The 19499-nt window shown below is 46.9% G+C and overlaps 1 protein-coding gene across 1 annotated transcript in view; it reads left to right on the top strand.

Moving 5' to 3' along the window:
- Positions 1 to 19254, top strand: part of LOC126101539 (dual specificity protein phosphatase 14-like) — a gene marked incomplete at its 5' end in the record, with an annotated part of 35644 nt that extends 16390 nt beyond the window's left edge. Inside the window, one exon of the mRNA XM_049912178.1 lies at positions 16044 to 19254. Within this exon, the coding sequence (XP_049768135.1) occupies positions 16044 to 16379 (336 nt within the window). The remainder of the gene's footprint in view (positions 1 to 16043) is intronic.
- Between the last annotated feature and the right edge of the window lie 245 nt (positions 19255 to 19499).

Here is a 19499-nt window from a genome sequence, read left to right as displayed (position 1 = left end):
ACTGAAAAATCACAACGTTCAATATACACTGTAAGTAATTTACAACAAATGCGTGACTTTTGTATAAAATAGATACCGCTTATAATGAGCAATGCCCTAAATTAGTTCGGTAGCTTTTGGCGAAAAATTAGTTAGTAAGGTGACACGCTCACAATGATCCTATAAGGGTTGCGTTTTTACCAATTCAAATACGGAACTCCAAAAAATATGTCAATATGGTGGCGACGCTTCGTATCTGTGACAGAACGTCTTGTCTGGGGGTAGCCCGGAATTGTGTTACACACACGTACCTTCCTCGTGGATCATTCTGTCCATTAGTGTAACCGTGTCAAAATACCTACAGTAGTTCCTACTGTAATCTTCCACATACCGACAAAAAATGCGGCAGAGGCTTTAATTTATGTGTAGAGAAGATATGAGTAGATGCTGGTCTTGTTTGGTTGCTGTTTGGAGCTGAGGCGGCTGTTTAGTTTCGTGCTTTCCCATGATTGCCACGAGATTTCACTCCAAGTGCCAATTAAATATGGAACAGATAACATTCGTTAGTTACATGTCTCATAACCTGCCAATATATACAATACACAACCATCATTACAGTAATTACAAACTATACACGCTGTTTAAAAAGTGTCACATATTCTTCCAAAATGTAGTATTAATCAAACCTGGAAGGGAAGTTTCTGTTGTGATACGCCCGGAAAACAGTACCTGTCTTACTTGCGACAAGAAATGTGTAGTATTCGGCGTCGTAGGCAGCATTCACAAGAGCCGGCATAGTAAACTTCCACAACACGCACGTGTGGGCCCATGCAAGTCATTGAGCAGTCACAGAGATGAGACATCAGGTTCGCTTGACTACCAGTATACGGGTTGGAACTGTCGATGGCAGATTCATAGTGCCATACACTTCACCAAACAGATTAAGAGGTGCTGTGTACCATGATTCGTGCGCGATGAATTGTCAGCGCAGCTGGAGAGTGTTTCCCTGGCAGAGAGACAACGACTGTGCTTTGGGCACGACGGGCCGCTACCCCACCCACACCCTGCGGCGGTACAGAACCTCACCGAAAAGTTTGGCGGGCGATGGATTGGCCGAAGATGTCCTGTAGCGCAGCCGCCCCCCTTCATTAGAGCTGAACCCGTTGGATTTATAGCTATGGTTATGTTTAAAGGCGCTGGTATATTCTAAGCCCATAGGCAGTATGCGCATGTTGGAGGGACGTGTGAGTAATGTATGCAACGCAGTCCGAATAGAGCCGGGTGTATTTGACAGAGAGCGCGATTCACTGCTAAGAAAGGCTGAAGCATGTGGCAGGATGGGTGGTAGCCACATGTATCACTGCCTATAGTGTCTACTTTTGTGTGGCAGACAGTTAGGTGTAAGAGGACGGATTCGGCCATAGCTCAACAGGTCATTAAAGGAACATTTCTTCTAGTTTGACCACTGCTATCTCCTGTAGGAATATGTGACACTGTTTTAAACACGTTTATAGTACGTGTGTGTGTGTGTGTGGGGGGGGGGGGGGTGCGCGCATGCGTGTATGTGTTTTAGTGGGTGAGAGAGAGAGAGAAAGCGAGAGAGACAGAAGCAATTGGATATACGAGGGTTGGCTGAAAAGTAATGCCTCCACATTCGTAACTCTTCAACAGTTGGCAGCATTGGTATGCGGCAGGTACTGGCTGTTCCGCAGCCTCTTCTCTACAGCTCCAGTTTGCGAGAAGCCTTAGCATTGAACGGTTGTGTTGATACACTGTGAAATATGGAACTCTGCGCAGGAGTACTATGCGTACCCTGTATGCTGACTCCTGAAATGAAAGCGCACGGGCTTGAAATTTGCCAGGAACTCCTCTTGCGTTACGAGAATGAAGACGCACAGTACTCACGTCAACACAATCACCATAAACTGCTTTCATTCTCTGATGAATCTCCTTTGGGGTGACACATTCTGACCTAAAGAATACAATGACTGCACGTTGCTATAATCGCATTGACCGACCGTTTGCGCAGGGTACCATACTTTACACTGTAACAACACAGCCGTTCAATGCTATGGCTTCTCGCCAACTGGAGCTGTAGAGAAGAGGCTACGGAAGAAGTCAGTACCTGGCGCATACCAATGCGAACAGTTACGAATGAGGAGGCATTACTTTTCAGTCAACCCCCCGTAGCATAAATCACCATCCGGAAAAAGAAAATTAAACGTAGCTGAAGGTCAAAACACAGTCACACAATTACGATATTACAGTACCAGAGTTACTCTGAATATGATGAAATGTTCCTTCGGACATGCACACATTTAATGAAATTATCTAATTGACGGTTGGCATATTTTCTATTGAGGAAGTGTAACATAGTAGTACGAGTAATCTGAGGGAGTCCATTTCATTTATGGTGTGTAGAAAAGGCAAATAACCAAAGTGAACAGATTCGTATGCCAACAGTTCCTTCCAGAGTGTTGGTACGAGTGCGGGGAAATGCCATCGGCGACGGCCCTGCTGGACCAGAAGCAGCCGTTTAAGGGCAGCGCCAGGCCAGATAAATGACTGAGGACAAATTACTGAAAGGCCGCCGGCCGCCCCGCTGACGCAACCCGCCGCTTTGTGGCAGCGGCACTGCGTTACGTCGCCTCTGATGACGCCACTCACTGGAAGTATCGAAACAACTGTGTTGCCTGCACTTCACTGTCGAGCAAAGCTCTTGTTATTTAACTCTCTGTCACTCTGTTTTCGCGGAATTGCTTCTCTGTCCTTTTTGACCACCCGCAGTCATCTCCTTTGGCAGCCATAAATATATTTCAATTGCAAAATAGTGGGCCTACAGCTCATTTTTAATGACGCCGATTTCAAAGCACATAAGGTACACTACTGGTGGAAGCAGGGCGGAAGAGCGTTCTGTGGAGGGAGAACCAAACTGAGTAGACCTCACTGATGAGGGCTCGTCAGAATAAATGGAAACTTCGATTCGTTTCCGGAGACAAGGTTGTTACGCCCACTCTGCTAATTAACATACCTACTGGATGTCCCAGAAACGTTGCGACACACTTCGAGAGGTTTTAGAGGGTGTCTTGAGGAACAAATAGAGGATAGGAACTCATGCCATGCAAGATAGTATAGAGCATCGACGTCATAGGCGCTGGCGATTGCAGCTAGGCCGCCCATTCCGCAGCAAACGTGACTTTGTACGCTTACGGACCGTAGACGGAACGTCTCGCAATGTTGTTTGTTATTCAGTGATCTCTACCGATTGCCACGATGGAGCTAGCTGCTGTGTAGAAAGCTCTCGTCTCCCATGAATACGTTTGCTGATAAATGTATAGCCTGGTGGCAGGCGCAGGCGCATGTAACTTCGACGTTCTGTAGCGTCGTCACATGATGTTTCCGGACACCGGTTCCTATCCTCATTTTGGTCCTCAAGACATCCCCTACAACTACTCGAAATTTACCACAGTATTTCTGGGACACCCTCTATACTGACACGGTGTTTCGTACGTAACACAGGTGTTGTAGCTGACTGTGAAGGTTCCGTTTGCTGGGCGCAATCTAGCCCATTCCTTAAACGTTAGTTAGCAAGGTTTCAATCTGAGTTTGGGTGCAGCTCTGTGAACAGACGAAGCAGCCTAAAGTGCTAAATGGTGCATCGGTTTCCTTGGGCTTCTTTCCTAGGTTACTTCTAAATCCCATATATCAGCACAACAAGTTGTAGCTCCAGATGTGTTAATGAAAATACATTCTCTTCCGGAGTGGTCGAGCGGTTCTAGGCGCTACAATCTGGAGCCGAGCGACCGCTACGGTCGCAGGTTCGAATCCTGCCTCGGGCATGGATGTATGTGATTTCCTTAGGTTAGTTAGGTTTAATTAGTTCCAAGTTCTAGGCGAATAATGACCTCAGAAGTTAAGTCGCATAGTGCTCAGAGGCATTTGAATCATTTTTGAACCATTTGTCTTCCTTATACAATGTACCAGATGCTGATCCGATCGGTGTTAGGAAAGTAAATTTCCAGAAACGAAAAGCAAAACAGTCGCAATACACCTGAAAAATATCACTTCAAATAGTATAGTAGTTTGTCGTGAGATAATGCAAAACACTTGAACTAAATGCAATTAAATGACGTATTATCACAAGCTATATCACTAGTTGTTAATGTTCATAAATGAACAGATCGTTACTAGTTTACCAAATTAAATATCCGGTCAAATAAAGATAAATTTTAAAAAATAACAAGAACCGTTGGAAATAAATAATAGTAGAGGCTGCATCAATGCATTGCCACCACGGAATGATCACCGCTAGCTGTAGATCGATACAGATAACACATTCCGTTCAGTCAAAGTTTGGCGTTCCCATCCTGCGCTCGTGGGAAATCTGCCAGAGATTATCTAGTTATAATGTGACTTGTGGTTGTTAAAGATCTTCACGGCCACAGCTTATATAACACTTACCCAATGCAGGTGAGAGACAGACAACAGTCATATTAAAAACAGAAAATGAATGGAGTCTAAAGATTACTGAAGATGATGAAATAAAATAGAGACATTTGAGTTGTTATAAGACGTAAGTTGTTTGAGTCAATAAGAAACTAAATCTTGACTTCTCACTACAACGTGTGGGTCATCTACAATTTGTTTAATATTGAAGGACTCTGAATAGCGTGTTAATCTTCTATCCTCGTTCTGACCAACTGGGTTCACGCAACAGCTTCAATTTTTGTTCTTTCCCTGCACTCTCTCACTTTCTCACCATGTTGTGTTTCTCTTTCTTGTGTCCTTGTTCTTTCCGATTTCTTATCTCGTCTATCTTAAAAGCCTTACAAGTTTAGTGTTTTAGTCTTAAAATGGTTGCTTGTGTCTGATTCTACGTTGTTGTTTCTTTCTAGTTCTTATTTCTTTAATCCATGCTATTTTCGATTTCTTATCCCAGGAATACAGAAATATTTGTATCGTTAGCCTGCTGACATTCACCGTTAGAATTAACCAAAGACCATTAATCTTCGCTTTGTCATTTCTTCTGGTATTTTCTCTATATTTTCGCAGACCTCCTCTAAATTTCTCATTTTCAAACTACCTGTCGTTTATATTGCGCCAGTAATTTTCTAATAATCCGTCACTAAAGCACCTCTATTATGTCCGGCATATAGTTCATCGTTAAGTATCACACCATTTAAAAAATCCTGGTCTTAGCACAGTGTCCTAATATTTTAGTTCTGTTTTCGGGATACGCATTTCTTGCTGCAGATATTTTTTATCAAACTATATGCTCTTCCTGCTGTATAAACTCTTGCATCTATTGCTAATTTTCCTGTTCCGTCTAGTTTCACCAAGGTGCAAATTAACTAACTCATTCCAGTTTGTTTATTTGTGTTTCTGTGAATTTTGAGCATTTTTTTATATTTGTCACGAATTTTACTTTTTCAGCTGAAGTTTTAAGAACAGTTGTTTTTGTTGTTTTTCTTGAAGATTTCTTTGAGTAACTATTTCTGGAGTATTATCTGAAAGTACCGCAAAATCGCCTGAAAAAGCGACGCAGTTTACATTAGTTTCATTTGGTTTCCTCGCCTGAGTTACTGGTGCAGTTCTGTAACGTCTTAGCTCCAAATGTCAAATGCATGCAATATCTTTATAAAACACAGTTAAATAGTAAATACAAAGTTTTTTTTAAAGCAGTATTAAAGAGTAAAGACGGTAATGAGACGTCCATTAACTATGTGAGAGGTTTTCTTAAAATCTGGAGTGCCCTTCCCCCGTTGATGAGGTGTGGTGGTACTCCCCACCCATCCCCTTCATGTGAGGTATACCCGTAGGTGGGTAAAGACACGTAAAAATAAAATTTTTAAAATTAGTTCCAAGCATTTATTAAGACACTTTAATAAAACTACGCAGTGTATTATCAGTGTTTTCAACACGTGATTCAAAATAGTATTTTAAACATGCCAGTCCTGAGTAATATTCATACAGAGAGGCGGATAGACAGTCAAGAAGGCTGTACGAAAATAGTATTAACCTTTCGACGGATCCCTTAAACAGTTGAGCTTTTATTGGTATATTATGTACGTTACATGTCATTGATTCTTTACTTACTTTACAGAAGAAAGACAACACTGTTTCTATCTTACTTTGAACTGTATGATTATGTTGCTTTCCCGTCTCTTAATTTGAATAATGATTAAGAGGATTCTTGTGGGTGAACTTCACTTCGCTTCTTTCCACAAATGACGAAGCTTTTGTTTGCACGTGTGCGCTCCAAGCGGCTTAACACAAGCGTTGTGAAAGTTTTGACACAAATTGGTGTTGAACATTATAACATCGGCATTACATGCTTTGCAGAATGTCACGAATAGCTGGTTGACTGACACGCACTGAGTTCAATCAAAAATGGCTCTGAGCACTATGCGACTTAACTTCTAAGGTCATCAGTCGCCTAGAACTTAGAACTAATTAAACCTAACTAACCTAAGGACATCACACACATCCATGCACGAGGCAGGATTCGAACCTGCGCCTGTAGCGGTCGCCCGGCTCCAGACTGTAGCGCCTAGAACCGCACGGCCACTCCGGCCGGCTGAGTTCAATCAGTGCGGGATAGAATTCCACGAGTGAATTCGAAATATGCTTGTTTCAAATCGGGGAATCTGAGGCATGCCCGTTTGTGAAGCGCTCGGTTCAGTCCAGAGAGGCCATAAAGAGTTCCATACTGTGTATGCTCGGGATTAATTACATAAAACCAAGTGATATGCTGTATCCTGTATTCCGTGAACTAAAAAGTTGATGTGAGATTTTCATTGTCCACTTCCCGTTTTAAATGAGATTTGGTGAGATTTTGCCTTATACCACCTCCTTCCCCCGCATTCTCAGCTAGCGTAATTAATGGACGTCCTCTATACTGAACGATCGTTTAACGCGTTTTTATTTCAAATGGGTGAGATGCTTGTCCCTTATATTTAACTTTAAGTATCGTTTTCTTAAGTCTTTCATGTTATACGTTTTTTAAATGTGCTTTAACACCCAATTATCTTACTATTTAACTGTTGTCTCTCCGAGTAGCGAACCAAGCAGTTCCGATAGAAGTGGTTTGTAAGGCGCTTTTTCGCCCGATTCTTGAGTATTGATCATGTATCTGGGATTCCTATCAGATAGGACTGATAGAGGGGAGACAGAAGATCCAACGAAGAGCGGCGCGTTTCGTCACGGGATCGTTTAGCTGCCGAGAGAGCGTTACGGAGGTGCTAAACAAACTCCACTGGCAGACATTACAAGAGAAGAGTTTTAAATCGCGGAGATACACTACTGCCGGCCGGGGTGGCCGAGCGGTTCTAGGCGCTGCAGTCTGGATCCGCGCGACCACTGCGGTCGCAGGTTCAAAACCTGCCTCGGGCATGGATGTGTGTGATGTCCTTAGGTTAGTTAGGTTTAAGCAGTTCTAAGTTCTAGGGGATTGATGACCTTAGACGTTAAGTCCCATAGTGCTGAGAGCCATTTGAATCATTACTGTACTGGTCATTAAAATTGCTACACCACGAGGATGACGTGCTACAGACGCGAAATTTAACCGACAGGAAGAAGATGCTGTGATATGCAAATGGTTCGCTTTTCAGAGCTTTCACACAACGTTGGCGCCGGTCGCGACACAAACAACTTGCTGACATGGGGAAAGTTTCCAACCGATTTATCATACACGAACAGTTGACCGACGTTGCCTGGTGAAACGTTGTTGTGATGCCTCGTGTAAGGAGAAGAAATGCGTACCGTCACGTTTACGACATTGATAAAGGTCGGATTGTAGCCTATCGCGATTGCGGTTTATCGTATCGCGATGTTGCTGCTCGCGTTGGTCGAGATCCAATGACTGTTAGCAGAATATGGAATCGGTGGGTTCAGAAGGGTAATACGGAACACAGTACTGGATCCCAATGGCCTCGTATCACTAGCAGTCGAGATGACAGGCATCTTATCCGCATGGTTGTAACGGATCGTGCAGCCACGTCTCGATCCCTGAGTCAACAGATGGGAACATTTGCAAGATAACAACCATCTGCACGAACAGTTCGACGACGTTTGCAGCAATATGGACGATCAGCTCAGAGACCACGGCTGCGGTTACCATTGACGCTGCATCACAGCAGGAGCGCCTGCGATGGTATACTCAACGTCGAACCTGGGTGCACGAATGGCAAAACGTCATTTTCTCGAATGAATTCAGGTTCTGTTTACAGCATTATGATGGCCGCATCCGTGTTCGGCGACATCGCGGTGAACGCACATTGAAGCGTGTATTCGTCATCGCTATACTGGCGACTCACCCGGCGTGATGTTATGGGGTGACATTGGTTACACGTCTCGGTCACCTCTTGTTCGCATTGACGGCACTTTGAACAGTGGACGTTACATTTCAGATGTGTTACGACCCGTGGCTCTACCTTTCATTCGATCCCTGAGAAACCCTACATTTCAGCAGGATAATGCACGACCGCATGTTGCAGGTCCTGTACAGGCCTTTTTGGATACAGAAAATGTTCGACTGCTGCCCTGGACAGCACATTCTCCATATCTCTCAGCAATTGAAAACGTCTGGTCAATGGTGGCCGAGCAACTAGCTCGTCACAATACGCCAGTCACTACTCTTGATGAACTGTGGTATCGTGTTGAAGCTGCATGGGCAGCTGTACCTGTACACGCCATGCAAGCTCTGTTAGACTCAATGCCCAGGCGTATCAAGGCCGTTATTACGGCCAGAGGTGGTTGTTCTGGGTGCTGATTTATCAGGATCTATGCACCCAAATGCCGTGAAAATGTTATCACATGTCAGTTCTATAGCGCGCGTCATTTACGACGGCGGCCGAGTTTAGGTTCGTTCTGCGCATCTGACGTCACAAAACACAGTCAGCCAATGAACAGAGATCGACATTGCCAGAGCTCGACTGCAGTGCAGAGCGCGGACGAGTGTCTTCAGTTTTAGAAACATTCGGTCATAAATAAAGTAATTGAATAAAAGCAATGTCTTGATAGCAGACTTTATTTTATAGGATGGTTGGAAAAGGCATTCTTTATACCAATTGCTTCATATTCTATTAATTAATGAAACCAAACAAGCAATAAGCCTCCTAATTCAGGCAATAGCAAGGAAAGGTGTTTGTATCATTCTTACGAACCGCTTTTTCGCAATAAAGAACAGCTGTAATTGTTTATTTCGTATTGTACATCGACGAAACGTGAGTAATTCGTAATCATAACAACAGTGACATCTTGGGTTGTCGGGTGTTCTGCCGGATATCAGCGTCGTACTTGCACGATATTTCGGTCACGTAGCTCGAGACCTTCATCAGGTGCGACCTGAGACTGCTCCTCGAGTGTTTTTTTTTTTTTTTTTTTTTTGCTTTATTGAATTTCAATTGGAGCGTCGTGGTGAGCGGGCGCGGACCGCAGGGGGAACGCTTGGTACTCCAGACCGTAGATGAAAGCCCCAGGAGCGGGTTTAGTGGGCGCGGACCGCAGAGGGAACACCTAGAACCGCATCGGACGGAAAACGGAGCAGCCGTGTGAGACTCACGTGCAATTCCATGCACGATTTAAAGCAGGTTAAGCAGGTCAACTGCTGTTCCTGCGTGTTATAATCTCTGGATGGATGTGGTCCTCACTTGTTGTTCGTCTTCTCTTATTCACAATGTTGTTCGTCCTCTGTGGCTGCCTGGAATTATTCCAGCAACCGGTCTGGCCATCTGGTCGCTGGACGCCAGTGGAGTTGGTTTCCCAGTCCACTGACCAGTGGGTTCCTGGATGTCCTCGCCGACTCGTAGAAGGTCCGTGCGAGCGCGCGGAAGCGGCGCTTCAGCATCGGAACTCCCGCGATGTCGTGAAGCATACGGGTGTCGTAGTCCCTTGGCAGGTGTAGCGCCAGCCGAAGGGCTTTGTTCTGCACCCGCTGCAGCGTCTGGACGTGAGTGTCGGCGGCATTACCCCACACCACGGCCGCGTACTCCAGCACTGGCCTGATTAGTGCTAGGTACAGCGTGAGGCCGCAGTGGGTTGGCAGTGTCGTCGTGGGGTTGAGGAGGGGGTAAAGCGAGCGCATCCGTCCAAGCGCCCGGCCCCTCAGCTCCCTGATGTGTGGAACCCAGGTCAGGCGTCTGTCCAAGGTGACGCCGAGGTATTTTCCAGTACGTGACCACGGGATGGGGCCTCCCATGATCCGCACTTGCGGCAGCGCGTCGGGTATGCGGCGGCGGGTAAACACCACCGCCTGGCTCTTCCCGGCGTTGAACTTGAGCCGCCGTTTGGTGGCCCAGGCTCCAATCTCGTTGCAGGCGAGCTGCAGGCGGCGGCGCATCAGCTGCGCGCTCATGCTGCGCGTGTACAGCGCGGTGTCATCGGCGTAGAGCGCCAGATGAACCCTCGGCGTCGTCTTCGGGACGTCTGCGGTGAAGAGGGAGTACAGCAGGGGGCCAAGGACGGACCCCTGTGGCACTCCAGCACGTATGTGGCGCGCCGTCGACATGCCGCCGTCTGCACGCACATGGAACGTGCGCCCTCGCAGGTAGGACTGGAGAAGGCGGACGTGCGGCACGGGCACCCCCTGTTCCAGCAGCTTATACAGGAGGCCGTCGTGCCACACGCTATCAAAGGCTTTGGAGACGTCGAGGAGTACCGCCCCAAGGTACTCGCGACGCTCCAGGGCCCCCATCGCCTGCTCCACCAGTCGCAGTAGTTGGTGCTGCGTCGAATGCCCGCTGCGAAAGCCAAACTGCTCGTCAGGAAGCAGGCCTTCTTCTCTGACGTGGCGCTGTAGCCGTTTGGCGAGTATCCTCTCGAAGGTCTTCGAGAGGGAGGGCAGTAGGCTTATCGGGCGATAGTTCTGCGCCAGCCTGGGGTCCTTGCCAGCCTTCGGAATGGCGACCACCTCTGCGTGTTTCCACGCGTCGGGGTAGGTGCCGGTGCGGAGGATGGCGTTGAAGATAGCTGTGACGATACGCACTGCTTCCGGTGGCAGCTTCTTCAGCAGTGCGTTGTCGATCTTGTCGCAACCCCCCGCCTTCCTGGGCTGTAGGACGTTGAGGTGGTGTTGGACTTCCTCTGCGGTGGTTGGTTCGATGACGTCGTCCGCCTCCTGATGGGTCAGGTACAGCGGAAGACGCTCTTGCACCTCCTGGATAGTCTCTTCGTCGACCACATCGTCCACCGTGGAGAAGTTCTCGGCGAAGGTGTCCGCGAGCACGCTGGCCTTCATGTCCGGCTCTGCGGCAACTTCGCGGCCAACTTGAAGCGGCGGGATGCGCTGCCCATTGCGCAGAAAGCTCCTGGTCATGGCCCAGGCGCTTCCGTCGTCGATCCTGAGCGTGGCTATTTTGCCAGCCCAGTCCCGATTACGGTGGTGGCCGACGGCCGCCGAAATCTCCCGGCGCAAGCGGTTTAGCAGCCGCTTGGTGGCGGGGTTTCTCGTGATCTGCCACTCACGAAAAACCCGGTTCTTCTCCCTGATCGACGCTAAGATGTCCGGCGGAAGCTGTTTGGAGTTGTCCTTCGGCTTCCGCTGTCCTCGCGGCATCTGCCGCTGCAAGTGTGTAGTGGGTGAATGCTGCTAGTGCTGCATCCACCCCCTCCTCGTCAGGATCTGGTGTGGCTGCGACCGTCTCCGCCAGGTGCTGCTGGAAGTGCGCCCAGTCGGTGTTGAGGCGGGCGCTGCGGTGCTCAGGAGGCGCCATGCCGTCTGTGTCCAGGTCGAAAATTACTGGCAGGTGATCAGACGATAGGGCACAGCGAGTGCTCGCGATCGCGTTGTGAGCTGCCCCTTTCACAATCGCGATGTCGAGCACGTCGGGACGGCCGCGCGCCGGGTAGTGCGTCGGGTCGAAGGGACCCAGCACCACGGCGTCGTGGTTGTTAACGACCCGAAGAAGCCGTCTGCCGCTGATGGTGGTGACCCTGGAGTTCCACTCCGGGTGTTTTGCGTTGAGTAAAAAAACGGAGCAGCAACGCTCCAACAGGTCGCAGGGAATGGGCGCGGACCACAGAGGAAGCGCCTGCAGCCGTTGGTGGAGGGGGAAGGCCATAGGCATAAATACTGGACCAGGTCCACTCGAGGAGCAGTCTCAGGTCGCACCTGATGAAGGTCTCGAGCTACGTGACCGAAATATCGTGCAAGTACGACGCTGATATCCGGCAGAACACCCGACAACCCAAGATGTCATTAGATCGCCGGGAAAGCCTGAAGAGTTACATAACAACAGTGTTTGTCGGTGTTTTGCGTAATTTTTTAAAGTCCTCCGGGAGCACTGTTCAATTGCGAGCTGCGTTAGCGTAATGGTTAAGGTGTTGCCGGCACGGTAACTCAGCGTGTTCGGTCAGAGGGTTAGCTGCCCTCTGTAATAAAAAAACTGAGTTAACAGATCAACAACGAACTGAAACAGGTGTCTTGCAACATCCGCCCCGAGCAGATACAACGAACAAAAAATGAGGTCACTTAAGGGAAAAAAAAAAAGTGTCTGGCTGTCAAGCGAAAAGTTCTGAGTTCAAACCTTGTTCAGTGCTTTAGATTTTCTTTATTTAAAAACAATATCGAAGTGTCTTACTTCATGAATTTATTTGTTTGAATGTATATTTTTGAAATTTCTAGTGTTTTGTCTCTTCATTATAATCTTCAGTATTTTGTCTGCTCCATTGCCATGTCACTTTTCGTAGTTTTGTGCTGCGGTAACACAATATTCAACGTTTGTGTCACACACAACATTTGTGCCACACACAAAAATTATATTTGGCATAGCTCAGAGCACTTCACTGATACACAGTATATTCAACTCCTAATGTTTTTGTATGTCCACAGTTTTGTTTAATGTATTTTGTCTACTTCTTTTTGATTGAATTTAAAATAAAGCCAAACGCGCCTGGAGTAAATGAAACTTTTATTACAGTCGCGAAAGACGGAATATTTCTCAGTATTGCATACAACAGCTATCTGGTATTTAAATTAAATGAGATATTCTTATATAGTAGATTTTATACGAAATTTAGGTATCTTGTCCACATTTCATTCTCAACATTGTGGCAACTAAAATCGACCATGTGGAAAGTATACGCTATGGACTTTTACCTCTGCAAACTCTTCCAAATTTCGTGCAATGGTTTACTACATTTAATGGTGTACAATAACTGCGTTGAACATCGAAACAAAATTGAGTCATTTGTTGGGGGGGGGGGGGTATCAGTCAAGAATATGTGTAAAAATAAAATTTTTGGGCCAAATAGTTTTTGTGAAATCGAATGATAAGTGTGTCAAAGCAGTCGGAACACCATGTGTCTCCACAGGCGAGCAGTACAGTGATGACAAAATGCGGGGAGCACGTCTCTGTAGCAGCGTAAAGGTTAATGCGGCCGTGGTGGCTTTACTTCATAAACTGAGCGCTCCCCCCTAAACGCAAGTTTCCGAACTATACTACACTCCTGGAAATGGAAAAAAGAACACATTGACACCGGTGTGTCAGACCCACCATACTTGCTCCGGACACTGCGAGAAGGCTGTACAAGCAATGATCACACGCACGGCACAGCGGACACACCAGGAACCGCGGTGTTGGCCGTCGAATGGCGCTAGCTGCGCAGCATTTGTGCACCGCCGCCGTCAGTGTCAGCCAGTTTGCCGTGGCATACGGAGCTCCATCGCAGTCTTTAACACTGGTAGCATGCCGCGACAGCGTGAACGTGAACCGTATGTGCAGTTGACGGACTTTGAGCGAGGGCGTATAGTGGGCATGCGGGAGGCCGGGTGGACGTACCGCCGAATTGCTCAACACGTGGGGCGTGAAGTCTCCACAGTACATCGATGTTGTCGCCAGTGGTCGGCGGAAGGTGCACGTGCCCGTCGACCTGGGACCGGACCGCAGCGACGCACGGATGCACGCCAAGACCGTAGGATCCTACGCAGTGCCGTAGGGGACCGCACCGCCACTTCCCAGCAAATTAGGGACACTGTTGCTCCTGGGGTATCGGCGAGGACCATTCGCAACCGTCTCCATGAAGCTGGGCTACGGTCCCGCACACCGTTAGGCCGTCTTCCGCTCACGCCCCAACATCGTGCAGCCCGCCTCCAGTGGTGTCGCGACAGGCGTGAATGGAGGGACGAATGGAGACGTGTCGTCTTCAGCGATGAGAGTCGCTTCTGCCTTGGTGCCAATGATGGTCGTATGCGTGTTTGGCGCCGTGCAGGTGAGCGCCACAATCAGGATGCATACGACCGAGGCACACAGGGCCAACACCCGGCATCATGGTGTGGGGAGCGATCTCCTACACTGGCCGTACACCACTGGTGATCGTCGAGGGGACAGTGAATAGTGCACGGTACATCCAAACCGTCATCGAACCCATCGTTCTACCATTCCTAGACCGGCAAGGGAACTTGCTGTTCCAACAGGACAATGCACGTCCGCATGTATCCCGTGCCACCCAACGTGCTCTAGAAGGTGTACGTCAACTACCCTGGCCAGAAAGATCTCCGGATCTGTCCCCCATTGAGCATGTTTGGGACTGGATGAAGCGTCGTCTCACGCGGTCTGCACGTCCAGCACGAACGCTGGTCCAACTGAGGCGCCATGTGGAAATGGCATGGCAAGCCGTTCCACAGGACTACATCCAGCATCTCTACGATCGTCTCCATGGGAGAATAGCAGCCTGCATTGCTGCGAAAGGTGGATATACACTGTACTAGTGCCGACATTGTGCATGCTCTGTTGCCTGTGTCTATGTGCCTGTGGTTCTGTCAGTGTGATCATGTGATGTATCTGACCCCAGGAATGTGTCAATAAAGTTTCCCCTTCCTGGGACAATGAATTCACGGTGTTCTTATTTCAATTTCCAGGAGTGTATAATACGGCGCTGCTTCTCTTGGCGCGTGCGTCGTTTGCAAACTGGCAACGCAGTAATCTCCCGCGTTTGGGCGGGCATGCGCGAGCCGCCAACATATAAGAATTGAACTATAGTATAATACAGGGTGATTCAAAAAGAATACCACAACTTTAAAAATGTGTATTTAATGAAAGAAACATAATATAACCCTCTGTTATACATCATTACAAAGAGTATTTAAAAAGGTTTTTTTCACTCAAAAACAAGTTCAGAGATGTTCAATATGGCCCCCTCCAGACACTCGAGCAACATCAACCCGATACTCCAACTCGTTCCACACTCTCTGTAGCATATCAGGCGTAACAGTTTGGATAGCTGCTGTTATTTCTCGTTTCAAATCATCAATGGTGGCTGGGAGAGGTGGCCGAAACACCATATCCTTAACATACCCCCATAAGAAAAAATCGCAGGGGGTAAGATCAGGGCTTCTTGGAGGCCAGTGATGAAGTGCTCTGTCACGGGCTGCCTGGCGGCCAATCCATCGCCTCGGGTAGGTGACGTTCAGGTAGTTACGGACGGATAAGTGCCAATGTGGTGGCGCTCCATCCTGCTGAAATATGAATTGTTGTGCTTCTTGTTCGAGCTGAGGGAACAGCCAATTCTCTAACATCTCCAGATACTGTAGTCCAGTTACAGTAGCACCTTCGAAGAAAAAGGGACCAAAAACTTTATTGGCTGAAATGGCACAGAAAACGTTCACCTTAGGCGAGTCACGTTCATACTGAGTTGTTTCCCGCGGATTCTCGTCGATTCACTTCTGCCGTACTCAATAACACAAAAAGCTTTCTGTTGAGCGGTCGCCATCTTAGCATCAACTGATGCTGACGCCTAGTCAACAGCGCCTCAAGCGAACAAATGTACAACTAAATGAAACTTTATAGTTCCCTTAATTCGCCGACTGATAGTGCTTAGCTCTTCCTTTTGTCGTTGCAGAGTTTTAAATTCCTAAAATTGTGGTATTCTTTTTGAATCACCCTGTATATTTGTCCAATGAATACCCGTTTATCATCTGCATTTCTTCTTGGTGTAGCAATTTTAATGGCCAGTAGTGTATTTGATATTGAAATATCGGGAATGTGGTACCGGGAGTACCCTCGGCGACACGTGATGAGGTGGCTTGCAGAGTGGTTTTGTTGGACGCGCCGGTCTGGTGCCCGCAGGAGCGGCTGTCGGGCGGCCGCACGCTGGTGCACTGCGTGGCGGGCGTCAGCCGGTCGGCGGCGCTGTGCCTGGCGCACCTGGTCAAGCACTGCGGGCTGCCGCTGCGCGCCGCCTTCGCGCACCTGCGCGCCCGCCGCCCCGCCGCGCGGCCCAGCGCCGCCTTCTTCCGCCAGCTCATCGACTTCGAGCGCGCCGCGCTGGGCGCCGCCTCCGTCTCCATGGTGCGCCACCCGGCCGCGCCCGGCGCCCTCATCCCCGACGTCTACGAGCCCGACTACCGCCACACCGTCTGGTTCCAGCAGCACTGCGCCGGCCGCGCTTTCGGCAGGCACTGACGCCGAGCACGCAGCACAGCCGCGCCGTAGCCTCTCGGCGGACGTGGCAGACACTTCCAGGTGTCGCTGGAGCCTTCACTCTGACTGTCCGAGATGCCTAGTGTTGTCGTCAGCTGCAGCAGTGCCCAACGACAATACCCGGAGGGTGTGTCGAGGACTGAGGGCTACCTGTCTGTACCTGCAGTACCCGCCATGACTGGGCCTGTGACTACCTTAAACATTACTTTCCGTCAGGGAGGACTTATTCAATATCTGAGGGATCTACAGCAGTTTCCTGATCGAGGATCAGCGGTGCAGTGCCAACGAAGTACAATGAAATCGTTGGAGACCGCACCTTAACTGAATTGCCCAGGAATACTGGTACTATGCTACCAACGTACAATGTGCACAGTTTAACTCGTTGTATTTATTCTATATGCTCAGTGTACCTAACACATTGTTACTATTCAGAGTACTCTACTAGCCACTGAAAAGTCAAGTCTGTTCCCGAGGCAGCGTTTATTCTGACCATCCGTAGTACCTAACATTTACAGCAGACGCCTGTTCGTTGCCGTGTTTGGCACCACGAGCAATGGGTATTCATGAGAACGTGCTACTTATGTTCACTATTCACGGCAATGTAATATGTTCCCATAATCCAGTCGCACTAGTGAACGATTGACTGTGCACGATGAATCCGGTTGGGATGCAAACTCTTATTCTGTCTATCACTGGGTCTGCCACGGCTCCGCCAGCACACTCACCAAAGTATTACCAACAATGGGATTATTCTGGCTACCGATGATATCTACAATGTCCTCTCGGTCAAGTAACACCAGAATAGTGGCAAACTCCAGTACTCGAATCAATTGAGAGGAAGTGCTTTCTCTGTCCATAATGCCTGTTAATTTAATGTTGTGTTCATCCCAGCCAGGTGAAATCCTTTCGACTTAGTACTAACTTGGTGATTTGTGTGCTTGTAATACAGGGGCAGCGGGAATAAGTGCAGATATTTCTGTTTGTTACTGAGGCAAATATCTGTATTGACCTCATTTGAATTCTTACAGTTATAAACATTACAAGTCGTGTGTTTTTAGTTTCGTTAGTACCACCGTGTAGGTGTGGCAAGAGGAAACCATTAACTCTTACTTTTCCATGCGCGGTGAACGCAAAATGGTTAGTCTATACTCACAGCCGTAATCCACTTACAAGTGCCGTTACGACCGTGCAGAAAACATCAGGTCGTAAAGTTTGTAACATGTTTGTGGGAAGACTGATCGATGCAAAGAAAAAACAGCCGACACACTGATGTGTGTACATATTACGACGCCACATGTAAACAATCGGCACTTATATACTCATTACACCCTGTATATGCAAAAAGCTTTCATTCCGTCCCACGAGGTTCAGTGAATGTCTTTTAGACCTTTGCATCCCGTAAAATTCACTGGAAAGTGAAATACTACATGTCAGAAACCATCGACGAAATCACGGGGAAAGGCGTAAAATAATATGGTCGTCTGATCCATCTTACAGGATCACCGTCAACCACGTACATCAGAGTCGTGTGACAGAGAAATACTACGCAAATTAGTCATAAGATCTTGTTAAAATAAACACTTCATTTTAGATGACTGAATTAATGTCAGCAGTTAGCACTGATTACAGACGCTACCCACAGCAATATACCCGTTGAGCTATACCTTGTACTCATTTCTTCAGCTTTTGTTCGCCTAGACTGATGCTAGGCCTCCTATTTACAACAACTAAACTACCACACCAATATTAAAATGCTATGAAGACAGTGAAAAAAGATTAGTCACGTAAAAGACATTTCTAGCGAAGTGTGTCACCATTTTCAGTGTAACACCTGAGAGGCATTGTCTCTCCTGATCCGCATTATTAGGCAATCGGTTTTATCAACCAAATGACAGTTATAATGTCCATTTTTTGTAGCAGAATGTGCCTTCATTTTTCTGCTTGTTCGAATTTTTAATATGAACTAAGAAATATATAGCTGATGAGAAGACTTTATTAACACTGCATAAAGTTTACAAAATTTCTGTGAAATGTGTTGTTGAATCATTGGCAAATGTTTTGATCGAACTGAATGTAGATTCACAATGTCCAATATTTTTAATTGGTTGAGCCAAGTCATTAATAGCGTTTAGAATGTATGACGTGAAATTCAGCCTAGTTAACACCATTGGATGTAAAAGACAGTGAGTTCTGTCGACATAAACATGCGTCTAAAGATTGACAGTAACAAAATACAAAATTTCGAAAGAGAAATATAATAAATCTCCTGTTACCTTACACATTTTTAGGTGATCTACATAAAGCATTTTTATATCATTTTGCCAGAGTAACTCAACGACAGAATCTTTTTGTGTCTGTGCAAAGCAGACTGATTCATTTGCTAGTACTTTATCTGATGGGCAACCATCTTTAGCGAAACATTTCTGCCTGTGATGGGAGTAGTCAAGGATACTCTCATGAACGATTGACCTTGAGTGAATACTTGAGCGAAACTAAAACTGGCTTTAGTGAAGTATCTGCACTCCAGTAAGCAAGAGTGGTGTGTTATTTTTATAACTCAAAAGAATTTCAGAGGTGTTCCTTCACAGATTTTCTGAAATTCTTTCACTAATGGCCTTAGTGGGCATACTGTAGCTTTTTAATCTTATACAGGTGATTTGCCAATATTTGGCAGAAGCACATTCCGAGGTATCTACTTCATGATGTAGTTATTATAAGATACTAATAATATTTGGTATTCCAGTTGTAGAAGTTTTTTCACATTTGTTTGTATTCTAACAAAAAATACAAATTAATTTCTGTTTAGTTTATAAATGATGTAAATTACAATAAATTAATACTTCCTTCAAGGTACTTATTGTCACGGTGTTCATTTATTTATGCAAGAAACCTCCAGAAACACTGAAGATTCTGCTGTTCCTTGATGCACTACACAATAGTTAGTGATCCCAGAAACGAGAATGGCGAATGAATAAAAATACCCAGCCTCAAATTTTCGTGATGTGTAATTTCAGAAGACAGAATGTAGCTCACGAAATATGTGGACATTTTCTTTTAGTGAAATAATGTTGTATACTGAATTACTATTAAATTTCTAACATT

Source organism: Schistocerca cancellata, chromosome 9 (assembly GCF_023864275.1).
Source record: "Schistocerca cancellata isolate TAMUIC-IGC-003103 chromosome 9, iqSchCanc2.1, whole genome shotgun sequence".
NCBI classification, from domain to species: Eukaryota; Metazoa; Arthropoda; class Insecta; order Orthoptera; family Acrididae; genus Schistocerca; species Schistocerca cancellata.
Note: the sequence above shows the minus strand (reverse complement) of the source record. Positions and strands in the feature narration are given on the sequence as shown.